General features: G+C 40.7%; 1 protein-coding gene across 4 annotated transcripts in view; it reads right to left on the minus strand.

Moving 5' to 3' along the window:
* Positions 1-21,360, minus strand: part of ARHGEF28 (Rho guanine nucleotide exchange factor 28) — a 306,206-nt gene that overhangs the window by 110,457 nt on the left and 174,389 nt on the right. The window contains exon 1 of one of the 4 annotated variants that reach the window (XM_055254427.2): positions 12,363-12,611. The exons of the other annotated variants lie outside the window; for them this stretch is intronic. Coding sequence (XP_055110402.2) covers positions 12,363-12,447 — 85 coding nt within the window. The 5' untranslated portion in view covers positions 12,448-12,611. Of the gene's footprint in view, positions 1-12,362; positions 12,612-21,360 lie in introns of those variants that run through there. 4 annotated transcript variants of the gene reach the window in all.

The following is a 21,360-nucleotide window of genomic DNA, read 5'->3' on the forward strand; positions in this document are numbered from 1 at the left end:
ATCTGACAGCATGGCATCACACACCATTATACGATGATGACTCTCACATTTTCAACTCCAGTCCAGATGTCCAGACCACTCCCCTGAGTCACAACTATCCCCTCAATATCTCCTCCCAGTTGTCCTAGCAGTCATTTCAAGCACAACAGATCCAAAGCTGAACTCTTGATTCCCACCCCGACACCCAGCTTCTCCTCCCAAAAAATGGCAACTCTGTCTTTCCTTGGAGTCACCCTTGACTGTTTTCTTTCTTTCACAATGGATTCAGAATCTGACCTTTCTCATCACCTCCACTGCAACACCAGGCAAGCCACCACTGTCTTCTTCCTAAACTGTTACAACAGTAGTCTCTCTGCTCCTACTCTTGGCCCTCCATAGCCTTTTCACCACAGGATAGACAAAGGAAATCGAGTCATGTCATACCTCTGCAAAATTCTCCAAAGGCTTCCCATCTCATTCTGAGTGAAGGCCAGAGTTTTGCATGACCTACAGTGCCTCCCGTTGCCTGCCCCTACTCCACTCTCTCCCAGCCTCTCTGAAGCCCTGTCCACTACTCTACTCCAGCCCCACAAGCCTCCTTGCTGTTTTTGCCTCAGGCCACTTGCACTTGCTGCTCCACCTTCCAGCATGGCTCTTCCCTGGATATGCAGATGCCTTGCTTTCTCACTTTCTTCTCATCTCTGCCCCAGTGTCATCTTACCAAGAGGCTCTCCCTGATCATCTTATATGAAATGGCAACTGCCAAGCCTTGCTTTATTTTCACTCATGCCCCTTACCATCACCTAGCATATTAGGGATTTATTTGCTTGTTGTATGTCATCTGTTTCCTTCCACTAAAATATAAGCTCCATGAGAACAGCAACTTCAAAGACGGTTTTGTTCACCATCTCCCCAGTACCTAGAACCATACAGGCAGGCAATGGATAATGAATATTCACTGAAGAGATAAATAATTTATCATCAAGAACAGAAAATTCTCTTCAGGTCTAGTAATGTTTTATCAGATTCTGAGGTTTTCTTGTGATAGGCTCTCCTTGCTACATGTTGTGATGGGAGTGTCACTGTCTTCTTTCATTCATTTATTCACCCATTCATTCATTCTTTTTTTCAACACTTACTGAGTGTCTACTGATCACCAGGTACTGGGCAATCTGCTGGGCCCAGGACGGAGCCCTCAGCCTCTATCAGCGACTCTTAAACATCTTCAGGTCGGGCGCAGTGGCTCACGCCTATAATCCCAGCACTTTGGGAGGCCAAGGTGGGTGCATCACCTGAGGTCAGGAGTTCGAGACCACCCTGGACAACACGGCAAAACCCCGTCTCTACTAAAAATACAAAAATTAACCGGGCGTGGTAGTGCATGCTGTAATCCCAGCTACTCGGGCAGCTGAGGCAGGAGAATCGCTTGAACCTGGGAGGCAGAGGTTACAGTGAGCGGAGATCACGCTACTGCACTCCAGCCTGGGCAACAGACTGAGACACCATCTCAAAAAAGAAAAAAAAGTCTTCAAAGCCCAGTGAGTATTGTCTATTCCCCAGGAGGTCCCCTGACCCAGCCAGGAGGCTTTCTTCTTCTCTGAGCTCTTTCTATTATCTCTGTATTTTGTCCTATGTCATCTATCACACTCTGGTGATGAGAGTTTTATTTTGCTCTTCCTGGTAGGATAAGTAACTTCCTGACTAGGGTCTCAGCTACAAACAGATTGTGTAAAACACCACAATATCATGCACCTCTTAGGCCTTCTGGTAGCAGTAGCCCAAGAGTATTACTGTTTAATCCCTTTATTTAAAATATCAGACAGGCTACCCCTTTGCTAACAAAATAATGGGATGATCAGGCAGATATGCAAAGTAAAGGTACTGGGAAGAAGATATCAGGAAGAAAAACATTAAAAAGGAGGAATTAGATGTAAAATATGAACTGCTATAAGAGTCAGCATCTCTGGAACACCTGCTACACACTGGGTAATTATACCAGACACTACTACAATTGTAGCTAACATAACTGCGGTGCTTACTCTGAACCAGGCACTGTATGATTAATATTTATTAACACATTTCATCCCCAAAACAATTCCATTTGACAGATGAGGAAACTGCAGTGCTATTTAAGTAACTTCCCAAGGGCACACAGCTAATCAATGGTGGCTCTCTGCAGACACTCTGCTATGTAGTTCAAAGTCCTTTATGTAATAATTAGTGTTACCAAGTATCCTATTTTGAACCAAAGAAAATGGTATTTGAGCAATGTCTGGTATTTTTCCATTAAGAAGTTTCATTAATGTGTTACAGTGTGACTTGTACCTAGGTATGTTCGCCCACTTCCTGGCCCTGTCCTATTCACCCCTGGCAGTTTGCTGAGTCCTGCTGAGAAAACATTCATAGAACAGTAGATACATTATCTCATTTTGTTTAAGAGTACAACATTCAAGATACTCAAGACTCAAAGACCTAAAAGATAAACTAAGATGTCAACTGCTATTTCTAGGTGATAAAATATAAGCAGTTTTTATTTTCAAATCTTTACTATCTGTAATTTCTAGATTTTTAAGAATAACCATCCTTAGATCTAAAATAAGAATCTGAAAAAGTCACATTTTTAAAATGTGCCTCTTAAGTAAAGCTGTGTAATTTTATGCAAAATGGTAGGTTATCAGTAAGTCGACCACATCAGATAATATATGTATAAATGTATTAACTGGAAACATTTTACCCAAGAGCATACAGAATTGTTTTTAACCGTCTGCCAAACTTACTCTCCATAACTGCATGAGTCATTATCATATTTGTTTTGTAGACAAGAAAGCTAAGGCCCAGGGAAAGTGATTAACCTGCCCAGGTTATTAAGTGGTTGAACCAGAACGCAAACACAGTCCTGACAGAGAGCAAAGCCCAGCCGCTGCAGTATACAATCTCCCAAATTTCCTCATTCAAAGGGACCTTCACCAAGTTCTGAAGTTTATAGAAAGTCCTTTTCACCAATGGTCTTAGTGTGACCCAGAAGAAAGAAAAAAAACCTATCCTCACAATGAAAGTGAACACTTCTGAGCTGGGTGCAGTGGCTCATGCCTATAATCCCAGCACTTTGGGAGGCCAAGGTAGGAGGAATGCTTAAGCCCAGGAGTTCGAGACCAGCCTGGACAATACAGTGAGACCTTGTTTCTACAAAAAAAATGAAACAAATTAGCTGGATGTGGTGGTGCATGTCTGTATATGCAAGCTACTCAGGAGGCTGAGGCGGGAGGATCACTTGAGCCCAGGAGTTGGAAGCTGCAGTGAGCTATGTTCTTGTCACTGCAGCCTGGGTGAGACCCTGTCCCTAAAAAAATGGGGTGGGCAGGACATTTCCAGAGGTAAACTAGCATTCATCTCCTCACCCATTCCTCTTCTAAGGTTCTCGTAGGATTTTTCCTGATATTAGTCTTGGCCGTACTCTTCTGAGTTGGACCTGAGGTTACAGAGAGTATACATCCAAATTCCAAAATTATCCTCAGCCCAGGAATTTCCTGTGGGTCATATGTAAGCTAAAGTAACTCTGTAGATTTTAATACGTAGCAAGAGTATCTGAGAGAACCCAGGGAACCTCTCTTCACCAAACTAGAGTCTCAATCCAAATACCCAATTCACCCTCATAACTTACCTAAACTTCCTGGGATCCTTTAGAAAGAAAAGTGGTCCCTGGAAGGAGGTCGGGCCTCTCAGGGCAGTTCTGTTAGCCACAGAAACAGCTGGGGACAAAGCCAGTGGATTCCAGAGGTGCTGGGAGTGAGAGCTGTTTCTCCAGCTCCTCCTTCCCCCCTGGAAAAGCACAGTTTAAACCCCCTCCTAAATAACAAGTACACTTTGGGTCTCTAAAACCAGATCCTTAAAAAGAGTCCTATTCTACTGTTTTGAAAGAACTAATCAAAATTATTGAAGAAGAAAACAAGCCTTTTCCCTTATAATAGGGGAGAGACATAGGGGGAAGTCAGGAGAAGTGGGGGGAAATGCAGGCCTCTGAGAACAAAAACCAATCTTTCTGAGTCCTCACTCCTCATTGTAGTGGCACAAAGTAGCCTTCAAGACTCTCTACATTTATGTTTGGAAAAAGGACTCTTGAATGTATAAATAACTTTTTTCTTCCCTTGCTTCCCTCAAGCAATCAAGCAGATATTCAGTCATGTGTGGTGTGTGGACTTTGGCATGATTAGATTTAATCAACAAGCCCCTTCCTTCTTGATGCAGTTCTCCAAGGCCTAAAGCAAATTAGTCCACATCAAGGAAAAATTGGCAAACTGAGAGGGGAAGAACCTAATATATAAAAACACCATGATAAAACCAAAAGACCTCAAATGAAATGGCGGACTCTGACAAGACCACTTCAAGTGACTCCAAAAATATAAACAAACTAATGAGGAAGATGCCCCATATGTCATCAACACAAAGAACTCTACGAATAAGTCAAATCCCTTATAATCTTATGGAAAGACACTGGCACACAAAAATGATTTTCTTTCAAATTCATGAGGAGCTCTATTCTCCAGTGCCTATCCCTAGAGCCATATGTGTTTCGGCCCCCCTAAATATCCTCAAAAGTAATGAATTCTATAGACAAAAAACTATGCTAGCAAAATAGAGAATTCTCCAAGGAAATGTATGTTTTTTCACTTATTTTTTATGTATCCTCAATAGGAACATTTTGAATGAATGAATAAATGGAAGAATGGCTGAATGAATGATCAAAGCCAAGCACGACCTGGCGTTCCTGCAAATTGTTCTGTTTCTTCTGGTTGAGAAGCCCTACTTAATTCCTGAATCCTGTTTCATTATCCTGAGCAACTCTGAGACACCACCGGGTAGGCAGGGATGAATGAGAGCTGGATGTGGGATTTGTCAACATTCATAACCAGGACTCTCGATTGTCAGGGATGACACTGACCAGGTAGATGAGATAAGTGATTTCCCTGCCTCTGCGGAACAGTGTGAAATAAGCTATGGGCTACTCTGAGGGTTGGTGGGTTTTTCCTCTTTCCATCTGGGGCTCTGCAGTAGATCACTTTGCAGGCTACCCCACACCATCATGAGGACAACCATTACCAAGCACACTTGCAGGAAGAACAAGGTCAAGCAGCAGGGCCAGGCTCAGCTTTCCTGGGCCACTCTCAGGTGCCTACATGGTGAGAATAGGATCCCATAAATCCCGAAGCCCTCTGAGAAGAACAGGAAGTGGCCTGAATTGAGCACCTGTGGCCTGCCATGAAGCCCACCATAGTGCAAAGGAAGAGACCAGATGGCAGATGTTTCTGGGGGAAGCATCTAGGTCAGCAGTCAGGGGAAGAGAGTCCAGGGTTTCTGTAGGGTAAGAGCCAGGGTGGGGCCAAGTCAGGGTGAAGCCAGAAGGAGAATCACCAGGTCCTGACTAGCACCACAATCCCAGCTGCTGACCTTTATCACAGTTGCCAGAACACCCAGTAATAAAGCACTTGTGCCTCAGGGAAGAGCCTAGGCCAGTCAAGCCACAGCAGAACCCAGGAGGACCCAGGAGGTACAGTGTAGATTGAAGGATTGGGACTTTCCATCCCTCCACCTCCACCCCTGATTAACCTCCACTGTCGCCAGGAAATCACATTCAACAGCAGATTGACAAGGAAGAGTAGGAGAGGGAAGAAACTTGAGACACTTAATATTTTACATAAAGATACTGATCAGTCACCAAAAATGACTATTTACATTATTGTATCAGACCAAGTTTTCTGTATTAGGCTAAAATATATCCTTTCCCCTCCCCTGCCCCACTGCCTATAGAGTGGGACCCCATGAAGATGATCAGATCAATTGTAGATAAAGACTATCTGGGTGTAGTGTGGGTAAATTTATGCCACGAGGCACTTTCAATATTTACTGCCTACTTTCTGGGATCCAGGTGCTGGAGATGTGATAACGGGCTGGCCGCCTTCAAGGGATTCAGTGTCTTAGGGTATAGAGGTTTAATAACAGCTGTGATACAGTAATGAGAGGGCCTTTCCTAAAAATATACACAAAGCAGAGTGACACAGGAGATACAATGCTGAGCTCCAAGGGAATTCAGAGAATGCCTCCTGGTAAAAAGGACACTCAAGCTGCATCTTAAACAGCAAGTTGGAGATTAATAGTTAAAAGTGGGAGAAATATTCACTTGACTTTGCTAAAACAAAAATAAAAGAGGGAGGGAGGGAGATGTATGGAAGGCATGTGAGGGTGGCTCACAAAACTAAAAGAATTAAGCATCCAAGCCTTGAGAGGTAGGAACCTGGGCAGCAACAAGGGCCCAGAACACAGGCAGCACCCTCTCACTCATCTACTTCTCTTTACATGTTTGCAGTATTTCCTCCTACTACAGGCTGGTTTCTTCCAACTAACGGTTTTCACTCCAATCTATCCAGCATTGCCACCCAAGAAAGAAGACACTGCCATCCAAGAAAGAAGACATTGCCCACCAACCTCCAGTTTGAATAATCCCAAGGAAGGATTCTGATTGGCTATGCTTAAATCATGTGCCCAACCCAGGCCAATCATTGTGACCCAGGCAGGAGGAGTGCTGTGATCGGCCTAGTCTGGGTGGGGTTCCCATCCCACTGCCCTCAGCAAGGCAAAGTTACATGAGAAGTCGGCAGCATCATTTGGACCTATGGCCAGAGTAATGGAGGGACCACCTCCTAAAGAGCAAAGGGAAGAAACATACTAAGGACGCAAAACTAACCATCCAGGCCAGCACAACATTTGGCACCTCTCTGCATTTCTGTATTGCCATGAATCAACAGGCCACAAGACTAGGCTATTTTCTATCACTTTGATACATTCTATGTATATCTGACTCTGTCCATTTGCTTAGAAGGAACATCCTGCCATTAAAACCCCACCAAGCTCACCACAGGCTTACAGGCTATTGAAATGACATTCTTTTTATGATACCCCCAACTTGAACTAGTCTCTTCATCTCGAACTTGGACAGTAATTTTTCCTGATCTCTCCTATGGGACTTAATCACTTTCTACCTTACTTAATTAATAATCATTTGTCCTTCCCTAAAACTAGGAGTGATGGAGAGGAGTCCCCTGAACAAGAATATAGTAAATTATAATACTGTCTCCCTTCCACCTGCAGAGATTAATGGAGAATGATACCTTGCCCAAGAATTTGAGCAGCCAAAAATAAAGAAAAATTTACTTTCAAAAATTTGGCAAAGTATTTGTTTAACTAAAGGGAGCTCTGAGGGTATGCAACTATGTTGTTTGGCAAAGAGTTTGCAATGGGCCTCCTCTACTCTGCTGACAATGGTAGGCCTCTAGGCAGAGTCTGGAATTGAAACTGCTCTGTATGAGGTTAAACACTCTCTCTTCATTGAGAGCCAAAGAAATCTTAGCACGTTATGTCACCTTTAGAAAAATTTTTCTCTTCCTTAATAAGGATTTCTCTAGTGACTTACTCATCCTATGGTATTCAGCTATCATTTGGGGAGTTTTTAGACTGAATACTCACACGCATATCCACATGCATGTGTACATCTGATGAAACTTGACAAAAGGGAGGGAAAGAAAAAAAGACAAATAAGCCCATGAGATGAAAGTATCTCACCTTTAAAAATCATTAACATTTCTAAAATGTCATCATACCTCTGCCTACTTACTGTGTCATGGATTATTTTTTCAGGTTAGGTATCTGCCCTCTAAACATTAAATGAGCTCATGAAATAGGCCAAAACAATGGTCTCAGGGTCTTAGGTCTCCATTCGCAGCATGCCTAATCTCTCTAACTGTATCTTTTAGTCTGAGACAAAACTGTAAACTTTCCAGGCCACAGTGGAAAGCACTCCCAGCCCCTTCTTTTCCCAGTTTATCCTATCTCTTCCTCTCCTAAGCCAACCACCCTGTGCTCCAGGCATCTGTGCATCTGTTCCTGATCCCAATCCAATGATGCGTTTAAGTACTAGATCTGTGTATAGGAGGAAGGTATCAAGATGCATAAACAACCCTACCATCTTGCTCCTCCAGAGTCTCCCCGTCACTTCTCCTAGTAAAGATACACAAAGGAGAGGGAGAAGCTAAGATGGGGAGGCACAATGGCACCTTTTGAACCCAAGGTAGCTACCCATTGAAGTTTACCATCCCTTACCGCTACTAAGAGGTGGTGAAACATACCAGGAAGGACAAAGCCTCTCGAGTGTCCTGGTTCTTGGCCTGGCTCTGCCATTTATTAGCTCTAATTTGTGGCAACTCATTTCTCCTCTCTGATCCTTGGAGACCCCAACTAATAAATGAAGATGACAATCACATCTAATATACAGGTCTTTTACAAGACAACACGTGCAAAAAACACATTATTCATATGTCATTCTTTCATTCCTTCCCCTTCTTTATTCTACCATGGTTACTGTTCCCCGTGTTTCCTGGTATGACTTTGGGAATAACTGTAAATCTCAGCCTCAGTTTCTTCACCTATAAAACAGAGACAATATCTGTATTACAGAGTTATTTTGAGACTCATATCATAGATGTAAAGCATGTACTATAACTTAGTAAAGAGTAGTTATGATTAATAGGGTACCATATAAATATTAGTTATTTTTATTATGATCAGAGAAAATATGGTGCTATCTAAGCTCTCCAAGGTTGTCAAGCTTTCTGGTATGCATTGCCTTCTTTGGCAATTGTGGCCTGGTTTTGCGCCAGCAAAAAGAAAAAAGAAAAAAATGTTCACACTATGTGTCATTGGAAAGGCAGCATATGATATGAGCTGGGGAAGGAGAGAATGAGGGAAGCTGCACAAGTGGATAAAAGGTATAAACGAATAAACATTTCAACATTTCCCGGGGCCTAATGATTTATACTAAAGTATGCATTTTAAAGATTGAATGACAATTATGAGAACCTTGGGTAAAGCCCAATTCCTATATTTTTCAATCTTTGATTAATAGGCAATAAATTTCTTGATTGAATCTCCTATTAAAAAAAAAAAAAAAAAAAAAAAAAAAAAAAAAAAAAAAAAACAGAAAATCAGGCATTCCTGGAGCCCTTGAAGTGGAACAATAATGGATTCTGGCCCACTCCAATCATTAACTGCTGGGCTGCTAGTACGGCCTGTCCTGGGGCTGCCTATGAAAGGAACACGCCAACTTTTGGGAACCCTAGGAGTACATTTTGGGCAGCCTGGTTTTAACTGCTTTCATCATGCTCCGCTCTGGACATGGGTCATTTCCAAAGGCACTGCTTCTAAGTCACATCCTCTTATCTTCCCTCTGAAGACATGAGGATAAGAAAGTACTAGATATACTTTTTAATCGAAATATGGTATTAGCAAGTTTCTGCTAATGTTATTTTCCTCTTGTTACCAATCCTTGCTCTAAATTTTCACATCACTCCCTCCACAAGCCAGTAATATATATGTGTCTGGGTTTCTATAAAAAAAAAAAAAAAATCGTGAAAACTAGGACAGAAGGAGATATTAAACTTTCCTTGTCCTGACAACAGAGGTCAGGACAAGGAAAGAACAAGAGAGAACATCAGACACTATTTCTGACCAAATTCAAGAGAGGTTTGCCAACAAGCCAGTAATTCCAAGCCCTCAAAGCCACCTTCATGATTTCTCAGGTGACTTGAACCTACATATGAGAATGATGGTGGTGGTGATTAGAAGGAAGGGAAGAATGATTAAGAAATTCAAGCCACCTCAGTTTTGAAGACTGACAAAAATACTTATGATATCCTGTAAGCGACAAGAGACCACAGCTCACAAATCGGCCATCAGGCTAATAAACCAAGTCCCTTGGTATTTCTTCCACTATATGGAGGGGGCATGTCTGGGTCCTCGGAGAGGGGTCCCCATGTTAAGATCCCTGTAAGCAGAGACAGCATCTGTGAGGGTCATTACTTCACCATACCCTCAAGAACAGTGCCTGGCACCCCCCACCCCAGATGTTTGTTGAACATATGAATAACACCCCCTCACATCACTGTTGCCCTCATCTGTCAAATGAGGGATTTGGACCAGATCATCTCTAAGGCCCTTCAGGCTCTAAGGATCTGTGGTGCTGGGACTCTGTCCAGCTAGCATTACAGCATGACCAAACCCACCCTTCATAACTAAATCACCATGATTTAATAAAGAACACAAGTGTGGAACATGGTCTAACAATCCCCACCTCTCTGCTACCAACCTTATTTTCACTTATCTTTTATCAGTGGCAAATAGTTAATCATTTCCATATCCCAGGTACCTGCTTTCACTTGAGTTATGTTTAATTTATACATAGCTGTGCTATGACTTTCTGTTGCAGCTCGTACTGGCCACGCTTCAACTTTGGATTTAAAAGGAGAGCATGATGAATGCATTCCCTACAACTCCAATGGACTCTCAAAGTTCTCCACTGGCCTCCTCATCGTTAAACCCATGTCTCTCCAGTGTTAGGCTGCCCAGGCCCCAACGACATTGGGCCACATAAATACAAAACTAAATAAAGCACATTACACCCCAAATTTAACTGGGTTAGAATTGACACAGAGATTTGGTAGACTGTACAGAATGGTACCTACCCTCAAGAAGTTCTCAATGTACCAGAACTAATAATATTCACTCCAAAGTAATAGTGACTTTGTGTATCTCCTCTCTCAAAAACAATTTACATGGTTTTTTATTTACTATTTGGGAATAATTTCAAACTTACAGAAAAGCTGAAGGATATCCACTAATTTTTGTTTTTAAAGCTGAAAGAATGACAGCAGCACAAAAAAAACAGCAATATATACTATTTACCCAGACTTACATATTGTTAACATTTTACTCCATTTTCTATTTGTGTACAAGCTTGTTTTTATAAGCACATGCTTGTGCTCATATATATATATACCCCCTGAATCACTTAATAGTAAGTTACATATATCATGGCCTTTTAATATACAACTGTATCCACCCAGGCTTTCGTGTTGAAATTTTTTTCAGTCTATTCCTTATAACATCTATAAAATCAATAAAATAGAAAAATCAATTTTCTTAGATAAAAAATAAAATTAATTTTTAAAACATTAATTTTAATGTCTTAAAATAGTATATTGATTATAAGCTATTAAAGTCTTCAGTGATAGAATTTGAAGGATGGCAGCTGAGCAACATGAAAAATGTGTTCAGGCTGAGTCTTTCTACTAGCCCTAGATGGTAAATGCATCTCATTCCCGGGGTTGGCCTTGATCTAAGCTAAAGAGCAAACAAGCCAAATAAACACTTCTATTGTATTTCAGAAGGAAGAAAGAAGATGCTTGAAGCTAAGCTGGTTTGCTGACAACTGCTAGCGTCCATCCTCCTCTGGAAGAAGCACAGGGTGACAGGGTAAGCCATCCTGCTCCCTAGAACAGGTATGTTCCCGAAGGACAGCGCTGCAGAGGCAACCAGCTTAGAAACACCTTTTCTGCTTGTAAGCTTATGAAAATGTTCTTCTCCTTGATTTAAAAACATAACCACACTCGTCCCTGCACAAGACAAGAATGGGGAAGGATTACACACTATCTTATTTTTTTAAACCTCAGAAGGCAACAATCACCACCAGCTAAGCCCAGCCGAGGATGGGACAACAGCTTCTCCGGGCACTTCTTCTACACCCCAACACCAGCTTGCCCCTTGTTTCCATGGCCCACACTACAACAAGAATGGATTGCAAGCAAGAGAGAATAAGTAATGTAAACCCATTCCATTATCAATCATGCTCAGATAAATGGCTCTTCTTCCTTCAGCAGTAAAGGATTTTACTTACTTGATAATTATTTTTAGTAAATTATTTAATATGTGACTGTATTATCTGAAGATATACAGGCTTTTGTGTTGAAAGTATTTTTTTCAAATCTTTTCCTTATAACATCTATAAAATCAACAAAATAGTATAAAATAGAAAAATTTTAATTACAAAATTTTTTTTAAATTACTATACACTTGAAAACTAAAACAAAAGATGCAGAAACTGGGTATGAAACACATGCGTATTCTCTGCAAATCCCACAAAGACTGAACATGTTTAAATCAACAGGACTCTTTATTGTCAAGGTAACTCCAAGGTAATTCTGATGAAGTGAATCCAAAACATTTACCTTATACTAAACTCCCTTCTTTTCTTTTTTTTTTTTAATGAGAATGGCACATACATAATAACACCAAGGTAAGTAGATTCAAAGTGAAAGGAACATAAGAAGAATTAGTAGGTTTGCCTCAGAAACCTATATGTATCTGTACAGTGAGAGTTTTATAAAGGCACGTATAAACACGCGCTACATCGGAAAAACAGTCTGGCAAAGAAACAAGGAAAAGAAAGAATAGGACGTCTGGTTTTGCCCGTGAAGGAAAGAAAGGATACTGCAATCTACCTTGTTTGGACGTTCTTCTTCGAATCTTCATTTTGGGAAAGGAAGGCCACGAGTAGTTAAAAGGTGAGTCGGAGTCAGAATCCATCTTTTTGTTTTGGTGAAATCAACAGATGAAACAGTAGAGACTCAGGAAGAACTCGGGGCGTCCCCAGCCAGGAGGCAAGCCTCCCCATGTGATGTAAAGGGAAGGAATGAGACTGGATGAAATAGCTCCTGCACACCAGGGAGGGAAAGGCAATAAATGTTTTGCTTCCTTCGGGCATTCAGGCGTGTACACCGACAAGGAGGCTGTAAATATTAAAGCCAAACTAGGGAAGTAAAGGAGGGAGAGGGGGGGAGCTAAGAGTGGCTGAGACACTGAAGTCCACTTATTCAAAAGGTCATTGGGAGCAAATGAATCATTAACTCCCCTCTTCTGGTTGCTGGAAATGGAAATGAAGGAGGAAGGTAACTGGGAATTGAAAGAGAGCTGCCTGTGATTCAAGAAAAGCCTCCCAATGCAGGCTTGTTTTGCTCAGAGTGAGAATATCGCTTCTCAGAAGAGCTACCCGGTGCCGTGTTAGATAAAGGTTGAGGTTTATGTGTGTGGACAGCCAGAAAGCTTGATCCCCAGGCAAATGAAGGCCAGCAGACTCCAGGAAGAGCTCTTTCCAGAGCAGACTATTCTTTCATATCATTGGCAGCTTGGGCAGCTTTTCGGATCTAAGAACCAAAACAGCTCTGATAATTCATTTAACAATCCAGTCTCACCGCCCTTTTAATCCTAATGCGGTTGGAAGTTTTAACTTTTGTATAGATTGTACTCATTTCATTAGATTTATACAAAGTTATCTACCACTGTTTAGCACAATTGGAGTATTTCCATATTGGTACTGTCACCAAGTCTGACCATCAATCATCAGGATTTTGGCGCCTTTATAGCTCTGATCTAAACTTTCAGTCCATCTCAATAGATCTGGTGACTAATTTACCACAAACCAACAGTTCTTGCAGTCTCCCTGAACAATTCTCCAGTAATTAGCATTCAGGAGAAGCTCATTACTGCCTCCCCATAAATCGTGGCACTGCTCAGGCTCACTTCTCCGCTTCCTATAGGCACATAGATATGCATGCCTCAAATAAGCTCAAGCACAACAGCCGAGATCTGCAGTGGAAAAAAAGGATATCCCAAATGTTACCAGGCAGTCTCTTTTAAGCATTTCTTTTAGCAGAAACAATAGCAAGAAATGTTTGTTTTGTTTTGTGAGGTCACCTGATGTCCAAATAAAGGACATTGGAAACAATATGAGGATCCACTAAATCTGCAGATTTAGAAGGTGACAGTATGTGTCTTAATTAACATTCATTTCTTTGCTTCAGTTATTTCCTAAATTGTCGGTACTACTGTGCCACGCTGTGTAAGAAAATAGCTGCATAGCCTGCTCCATGGAAGCTAATCCTGTGTGATTGGGTAGGGGTTGAGTGAGGGGTACAGGGAGAAGAGGAGAAAGGGGAGAGACCACTTAATTTCAAATTTAAATCAAAATCAGGATTACCTAAATCACTGCTGTGTTTTTATATAGTTTGTCACATAAACATACAACTAAAACAAAATACAACTAGAGTATAGTTACAAACATTGCAACTAAGTGGAAAGAAATATTGATACATTTTCTATTTTGTGGCTTTTTTTATTTTTATTTTTTTTTTGAGACAGGCTCACTCTGTCACCCAGGCTGGAGTACAGTGGCAGGATCTCGGCTCATTGCAACCTCTGCCTCCTGGGTTCAAGTAATTCTCCTGCCTCAGCCTCCTGAGTAGTTGCGACTACAGGCATGCACCACCACACCCGGCTAATTTTTGTATTTTTAGTAGAGATGTGTTATTGCTATGTCAGCCAGGCTGGTCTCGAACTCCTGACCTCACGTGATCCACCCACCTTGGCCTCCCAAAGTGCTGAGATTACAGGTGTGAGCCACCATGCCAAGCCTGTGGCTTTTAATTTGATGAATAAGTACATATTATTTTCAACTAGCTGGGTATAATTATAAGGATATGTAACTTTCAGCCCTTATATCCAGTAAAAGAGTTTTAGTCCACATGGATCTTTAATTAGAAAATATACCAAAACTTGTGGAAGAGCATTTACATTCACTCTCAATTTTAGAGCACAGAATGGTGCCTAGGACGCTGTAGGCAATTGCTGAAAGAATGAATGATTTACAATAGTCGGTCTCCCATGTAAATGACCTTTACCCTGTGGATGAAGAAGCTTTACATGACAACTGATTAAAAACACATATTTTGACAAAAACATCTACAAGAACTATTATAAAGTGTTTAAAATATATATTTGTATTTTATTTGGCACAACACTTGTAAAAAGGACAGTACTTCTGGGTCAAGAAAATCCATCGTTCTGAGGCTGCAGACAATGATGGGAGCGTGCCTAGGTCTATGGCCTTTTGGCTGCTTCTAAGTTGTCTGTAGACCAAGGAAAGGGGACCTTCACTAGTGTGGACAATCACCAAACCAAAATAGTGTTGGATCAGGAGATATTGTTATTTTCCTTCAGCTCTACTTGCTACCATTAAAGAATACTTTGAAATGCAAAATTTCCAAGGCGGTTAGAAATACTAAAGTCCTCATCCTGAATTGGTGGGAGTGGGTTTTGTAGCTCCTCGCTACACACGCTAAACCTCTACTATACTATCCCCTTAACTAAAGTATAGGAGTACTAAGCTTCTTACAGTTGACTGATGCTATGGGAAAGAGGAAGACATGTTTCTTATTAAATTACAAACAGAACAAAAGTAATACAATCTACAGGGGCTCCCTAACTTGTTTTATTAAGTTGGTCAGAAATGTGACAAAGTGTTCAGAAGACTACAAATGTAGAGAAAGAAGAATCAGGGGCAGAATTTCTCAGAGGCATCAGAATGGAGGTAGGGGCCTGAGGGAAAACTGTTCATTTTAAATGCAGATTATGAGATTCCCATCCCAGATGTGTTGAATCAATCTCTCTGAGGGTGGCCCAGGAATCTGCAATAATTTACAACAAGCACCACCCCTATCCCAAGCAATTCTCATGCCTACGGAAGTTTTAGAGTCACTCAACTAGGAGGTAGATAAACCCCACATCAGCAAGTTACTGGAATAGGCTGTTCCTCCTATGACTACCAGTGACAGGTCAGAAGAACTTCAGGGCAATATAGACAAAGAGAGAGATGAAAAAACTGCATAAAAAGTATTTCTGTTAGTTGAGATTCCAGACAGATTCATCCTAATCTAATTCTTCCAAATGCAGTCCTTTTTGACCAGTTACATATCAAGTGATTCTTGATGTCAAAATTATTCTGAAATAGTATTGAACAACCTAACCAATATATGTGAGACACCCAACTGATATATGTGAAAATGCCTCAGATATCAAAAGAAGAGACTTTCCAATGTCCTCATTTGCTCTACCATTTATCAGTAGAATAAAATGATTTCTACTGACCAGCCATGAACAGTTAACATACAACTAGAAAGTGAAGTCGAAAATAGTGTTTGCACAGCCCTTTTTATTTTTAGGCCAGCTTACCTCCTTGCTCACCAACACGTTTCTTCTGAATGTGGATCATTTATCCTCCTTGTTTTCTATAGTAATTGAGGTGGGTTTTTTTCCCCCAGTTTATCAATATAATTGCATTTCAATTAATTCAAGATGCTATTTACATCTCATTCATATTCAACAGGTGACTGTTACTGGCTGATTGTAATTGCAGACAGCAGAATTCAATGACATATCCCCCAGGCCACCCTTTCACCATATATCATACAACCATTACCATGTAAGAGTATGAATACTTTCACGGAAGATACATTCACCTGAATGTGCCTCCTTTAATTAGAAAATTCTTCACCTAGAAAAGAACTTCCATGAGGTTATAATTATTCAGAGAAGATGCAGCTGCCTTGAAGTTTCAGCTTTCTAAAAGACCCACACAGAAAGGAAACTTTCCTTGATCTTCATTTGGACATTAACCTGCCTTTCAACCTTGTAATTCTCAAAGAAGTATTTACATTTTGATCTGAATTACAGTATTTGTACAGTTTTCTCATCTTCCAGGGGGACCCAAAATTCTTTGTGGGCAAGAACTGTGTCTTACATTTTTAATGCACCACAAGCTAAAAAGAAAAATCATGGGTTTGGGAGACACAGATATCCGGGCTCAAATAATGGCTCTGTCAGTTAGTGGCCCTAACCAAGTCATTCACATTTTCTGAGCCTTAGTTGTCTCATAGCGAATGGAATCATATCATACTTTAAAGGGTTATTGTGAGGATCCAATGAGATTGTAACAGTGAAGAACTTAACATAAGTAAATTTTCAACGAGCTTTAAATGTTGAATGTAAATAAAATTTCCCTTTCATATATTACTCTTCTATGTTATAGACACTGAAATAGTTTTGTTTTGTTTTTTTTGAGACAGAATCTTGCTCTATCACCCAGACTGGAGTGCAGTCACGTGATCTTGGCTCACTGCTACTTCCGCCATCCAGGCTCAAGTGATTCTCCTGTCTCCTCAGTTTCCCAAGTAGCTGGGATTACAAAACATGCGCCATGGCCAGGCTGGTCTTGAATTCATGACCTCAAGTGATCTGCCTGCCACGGCCCGCCAAAGTGCTGGGATTACAGGCATGAGCTATGGTTCCCAGCCACTGAAATAGTCTCAATTTGACCCTGAGGAGTAATCATTTGATTTTTAAAACTGAGACATGGCAATGTGCAAGAAGTTCCAAGAAAATCATACCAAGACAGAAACAGCAGGAGGAGGAGAAGAAGGAAGAAGAAGAAGGGAAGGAGCTCAAAGAGGAAGATTTGCTTTGCTTCTCTACTCCATTGTTAAGCCACCAAGACACCACAGTTTTTAATACTACTAGACATTGTTCCTGGAAAGTCATAAAATACCCAGATGAAAGGAGGCAAGGCCTCTGAGGCTAGGATAAGCCTTTCCTGGATAAGTTGAGCCAGTGTAGTGACAACTTAAATATATGCTTCATCATATGCAGCCTTAACTTCTAGCATAAGGTGAAAATCAGGGATGGATAAAGCCTTCCTCAAAATCCCTTAGAAGCCACCATGTCATTTCTCAGTAAGCTCAACACAAACAGTCCTTCTGTGGCTCTAACTATGGCCAGGCACCCGGTGAAATGGGTGGCTTATCACAGGGAGGCTATGTTGTACAGAAAATGAAGAGCTTTACAAGCATGGCTCTTACCCTTGTGCCAAGACGCTGCCACTCTGAGAAGTATGGTAGAAACAGCACATTCACATCTGCAGTGTCCCACTCACTCACGGACTTTATTCTCTCAAAATGAAATGATGGGTACAGCCACCCTGAGGTGTGAATTCTGATTTTCTTCCCTACCTCCCCCCACCCCCAGCACTTTTTATTTTTTACAGAGCCCATAAAATTGAATTCACATAAAATAGACATGAATCGGGAGCATGGTACAACCACTGTTGTCAAAAATTGGAATCACATGATGCCACTGTCCATAATACCATCTTGCTTAAAATAAAATGTTTAATTTCTTATCTACCATTATTATCTTTATTTATTTGAACAAAAAAATTTATGTGCACCTGCAGAGGTTTTGATATGGTCTTTACATCCCCTATTCTCTAAGAGGAAAAAATGAATATCACCTAGAAGCCCAGCTAGAAGAAGTTACTGATATTATGATATGTGTCTACATATAATAAGAAAACAAGAAAATACTCAAAACACCTCAGGGCAGGAAAACAGTAATAATTATAATCTATTATTAATAAATATAAATATTAATAAAAGATTAATAATGATAGATTTCCTGACTGAAGCAACACATGTTAAAGAATTATATTGTTGAGCCAGGCATGGTGGCTCATGCCTGTAATCCCAGAACTTTGGAAGGCTGAGGCGGGTGGATTGCCTGAGGTCAGGAGTTCGAGACCAGCCTAGCCAACACAGTGAAACCCCATCTCTACTAAAAATACAAAAAATTAGCTGGGCGTGGTGGCAGGTGCCTGTAATCCCAGCTACTAGGGAGGCTGAGGCAGGAGAATCACTTGAACCTGGGAGGTGGAGGTTGCAGTGATCTGAGATCACACCATTGCACTCCAGCCTGGGCAAGAAGAGTGAAACTCCGTCTCAAAAAAAAAAAAAGAATTATATTGTCAAAGCTTCCACCATTTGGTTAATATTGCTATAGATATAAGTCCTACCTAGATGATTATCTTAAGAAAAATAACAGACAAACAACAGGAAACTTTGGTGAAGCTCTTTTTGTTTTAAATGCTGAAGTTTCTGAGCATAACCTGAAAAGATTGTACCAATAAATTGTTAGAACTTGTGCTGCCTGGCATGAAAGCTAACCAGAATCTTAATTGCCCTAAAGTCCCTCCCAAGGAATTAGCCACTGGATACTCAGTATAAAACAAGCCTACACACACACACACACACACACACACACACACACACACACACTGCAATCGAGTTTGCTGGCCAATTATCCCTTTGTAAATGTAATTTTTTTTCCAAATGCCTGTATACATGGGTATTCTGAAGTGTTTCAACACAAGAAAAGGAAGAAAAGGGGAAGAAATCCCTTAGTGGTATTATTTTAACTTTTTATAAAACAAACTTTATAGATACCATTTCCAGAATATATTTCATATTTTTCACTTGTTTCATGTTTTGCAGATTTGTTGTCGTTTTCTTCAGAGTTTCTATTTGTTTGAAGTTTATAATCTAATCATTTTATTGAAATATCAAACTAAAGGAGTCTTTAGGAATGGAATACATGAAATTTGCTTAGTCACTAAGCTGGTTTATTTGGGGTCAAGGATCTTATTTTGGAGAAGGAAAATTTAGAGTTCAGAGAAAGTACTGCCATTTTTCCCTCCTTATTACACTTCAGAAAGTTGTAAAATGAAAGAAAAAGGTAATTTAGAATGTATTAAAGGTAGGTTAGTACTAATGCCAAGCATCAGGCATCCTCATGATGCCCTTAAGACATCAGTGTAAATATCAACCCACTCCATTCATCCCATTCTGTATACTTCAAAGTCCAACAAATGACCCTGTGACAGCAAATTACAGTCACTTGATTCTTCTTAATGTTCAAAAATAATTAACTTTTAAAGGTTTAATCATCTCATAAGTTGAAGTGGTTAGGAAATTTTTTCAACACTTTTTTCCCTCAAAGTTTGCCCATTTCCCACAGATCTGTCATCTCACTGGTGATAATCATTGAAAATCCGTGAACCTAATCTAATACAAATGGACTTTCGTTAATACCTTTTGTAATCAGTTGAGATAAAAGTAGAACCCCATTTCTCTAATTCCCAAAACTACTGAAAACCTGGTACGTTAGGGGTGATTTCAGCACTGCTGAGCTCCCTCAGGGATTTCTGACTGTGATTCTCAACCTTGGTTTTGAAACCTCAACAACCACAGTAAGAAAATTTCCTTGAAGTGAACAAAAAGAATAAAATTCGAGTTGGAATTTTTAAAAATAACTTTGCCTTCCCAATGGTCTTCTTGGGATATTTCACTGTCTCCAGCCCCGTTACTTCAAAACAATTCACTGGGAAGCTTTAGTTTGTGGTAAAGAGATAACCCCCCAACTCCCCCAAAAAAAGAGAAAAGAAAAAAAGAAAGGACTACACAGAAGCTCTGCAGCCTGGGACGTAGAGAGAGATCTGCCAAAAATTAGGATTGAAAACGTATTTTTCAGAAGAGTTCTGCTAAGATCCCCCCCTCCCATGTTTCATGAAACATTCTTGCGGTTTCAGTCTAGATACACATGTGCTATTAAATAACAGCCAAGAGGGTCAGCTTCCACTCATAGGGGTCACAGCTTCTAAGATGCCATGCTTAAGATCCTCTTTATTTTTTTTATTTTTTTATTTTTTTTATTTTTTTTATTTTTTGAGATGGAGTCTCGCTCTGTCACCCAGGCTGGAGTGCAGTGGTGCGATCTCGGCTCACTGCAAGCTCCACCTCCCAGGTTCACGCCATTCTCTTGCCTCAGCCTCCCGAGTAGCTGGGACTACAGGCGCCCGCCACCACGCCCGGCTAATTTTTTTGTATTTTTAGTAGAGACCGGGTTTCACCATGTTAGCCAGGATGGTCTCGATCTCCCAACCTCATGATCCACCTGCCTCGGCCTCCCAAAGTGCTGGGATTACAGGTGTGAGCCACCGCACCCAGCCAAGATCCTCTTTAAAAACATCTCAAAACGTTATTTTCCACAGGCGACTTACAAGTGATATTTTATAACAGCACTTTTAGTTAATATAAGAACTTTTGGTTAATATAAGAAGAGAAACTAACCTAGTTAGTTCTATTATCTGGTTGTTTGCCAAACTAGCACTATTGACTGCACCGTCTCCCCCCAGCTCACCCCTAGCACATGTAGGCCTGGACTCTCCCAGATATGCCCACAAATGGAGATCCTGAAAACCTGTATTACATAACACCTAACATTCTGTTTAGAAGGACTGTTTCTTTGGTTCTTCCAATCATTTCCTACCAGTTTCCTTTTCCCAGTGTTTTTCCTTTCGGGGGACTTTCGGGGGTGGGGAGGCTTTGTTTCTCTCTCAGTCTTGTCTATAGTCACGAAAGGTCTGTGTCTTCTTGGTAAAGAAACCTGAACCTCATATTCTATTGTTTGTTTCTGTCTGTTTCTGCTTCCTTCTCTTCCCAACTGGCCTCTAGATGGTTTTTTTCTTTCTTTTTTCTGTTTTGTTTTGTTTTTTTGGTATGAAGCCGGGTTTCCTTCCATATCCAGCTTTGGTTCATCTGTCCTCAATGCCCACCCTCCCAGTCCCAACACCCACCAAAAGGTTGTCTTTTCCTCATCTTACATATTAGTAACAAGCAATAATAGCAATGAAGTAACACAAAGTATTAAAGAATAGCTGTGATTTGAGCCCCTATATGTACTGATCAGGTCACTCTATAAAATCAACAATATGTATTA

The sequence above is a fragment of the Symphalangus syndactylus genome, chromosome 18, assembly GCF_028878055.3.
Source record: "Symphalangus syndactylus isolate Jambi chromosome 18, NHGRI_mSymSyn1-v2.1_pri, whole genome shotgun sequence".
Taxonomy (NCBI): domain Eukaryota; kingdom Metazoa; phylum Chordata; class Mammalia; order Primates; family Hylobatidae; genus Symphalangus; species Symphalangus syndactylus.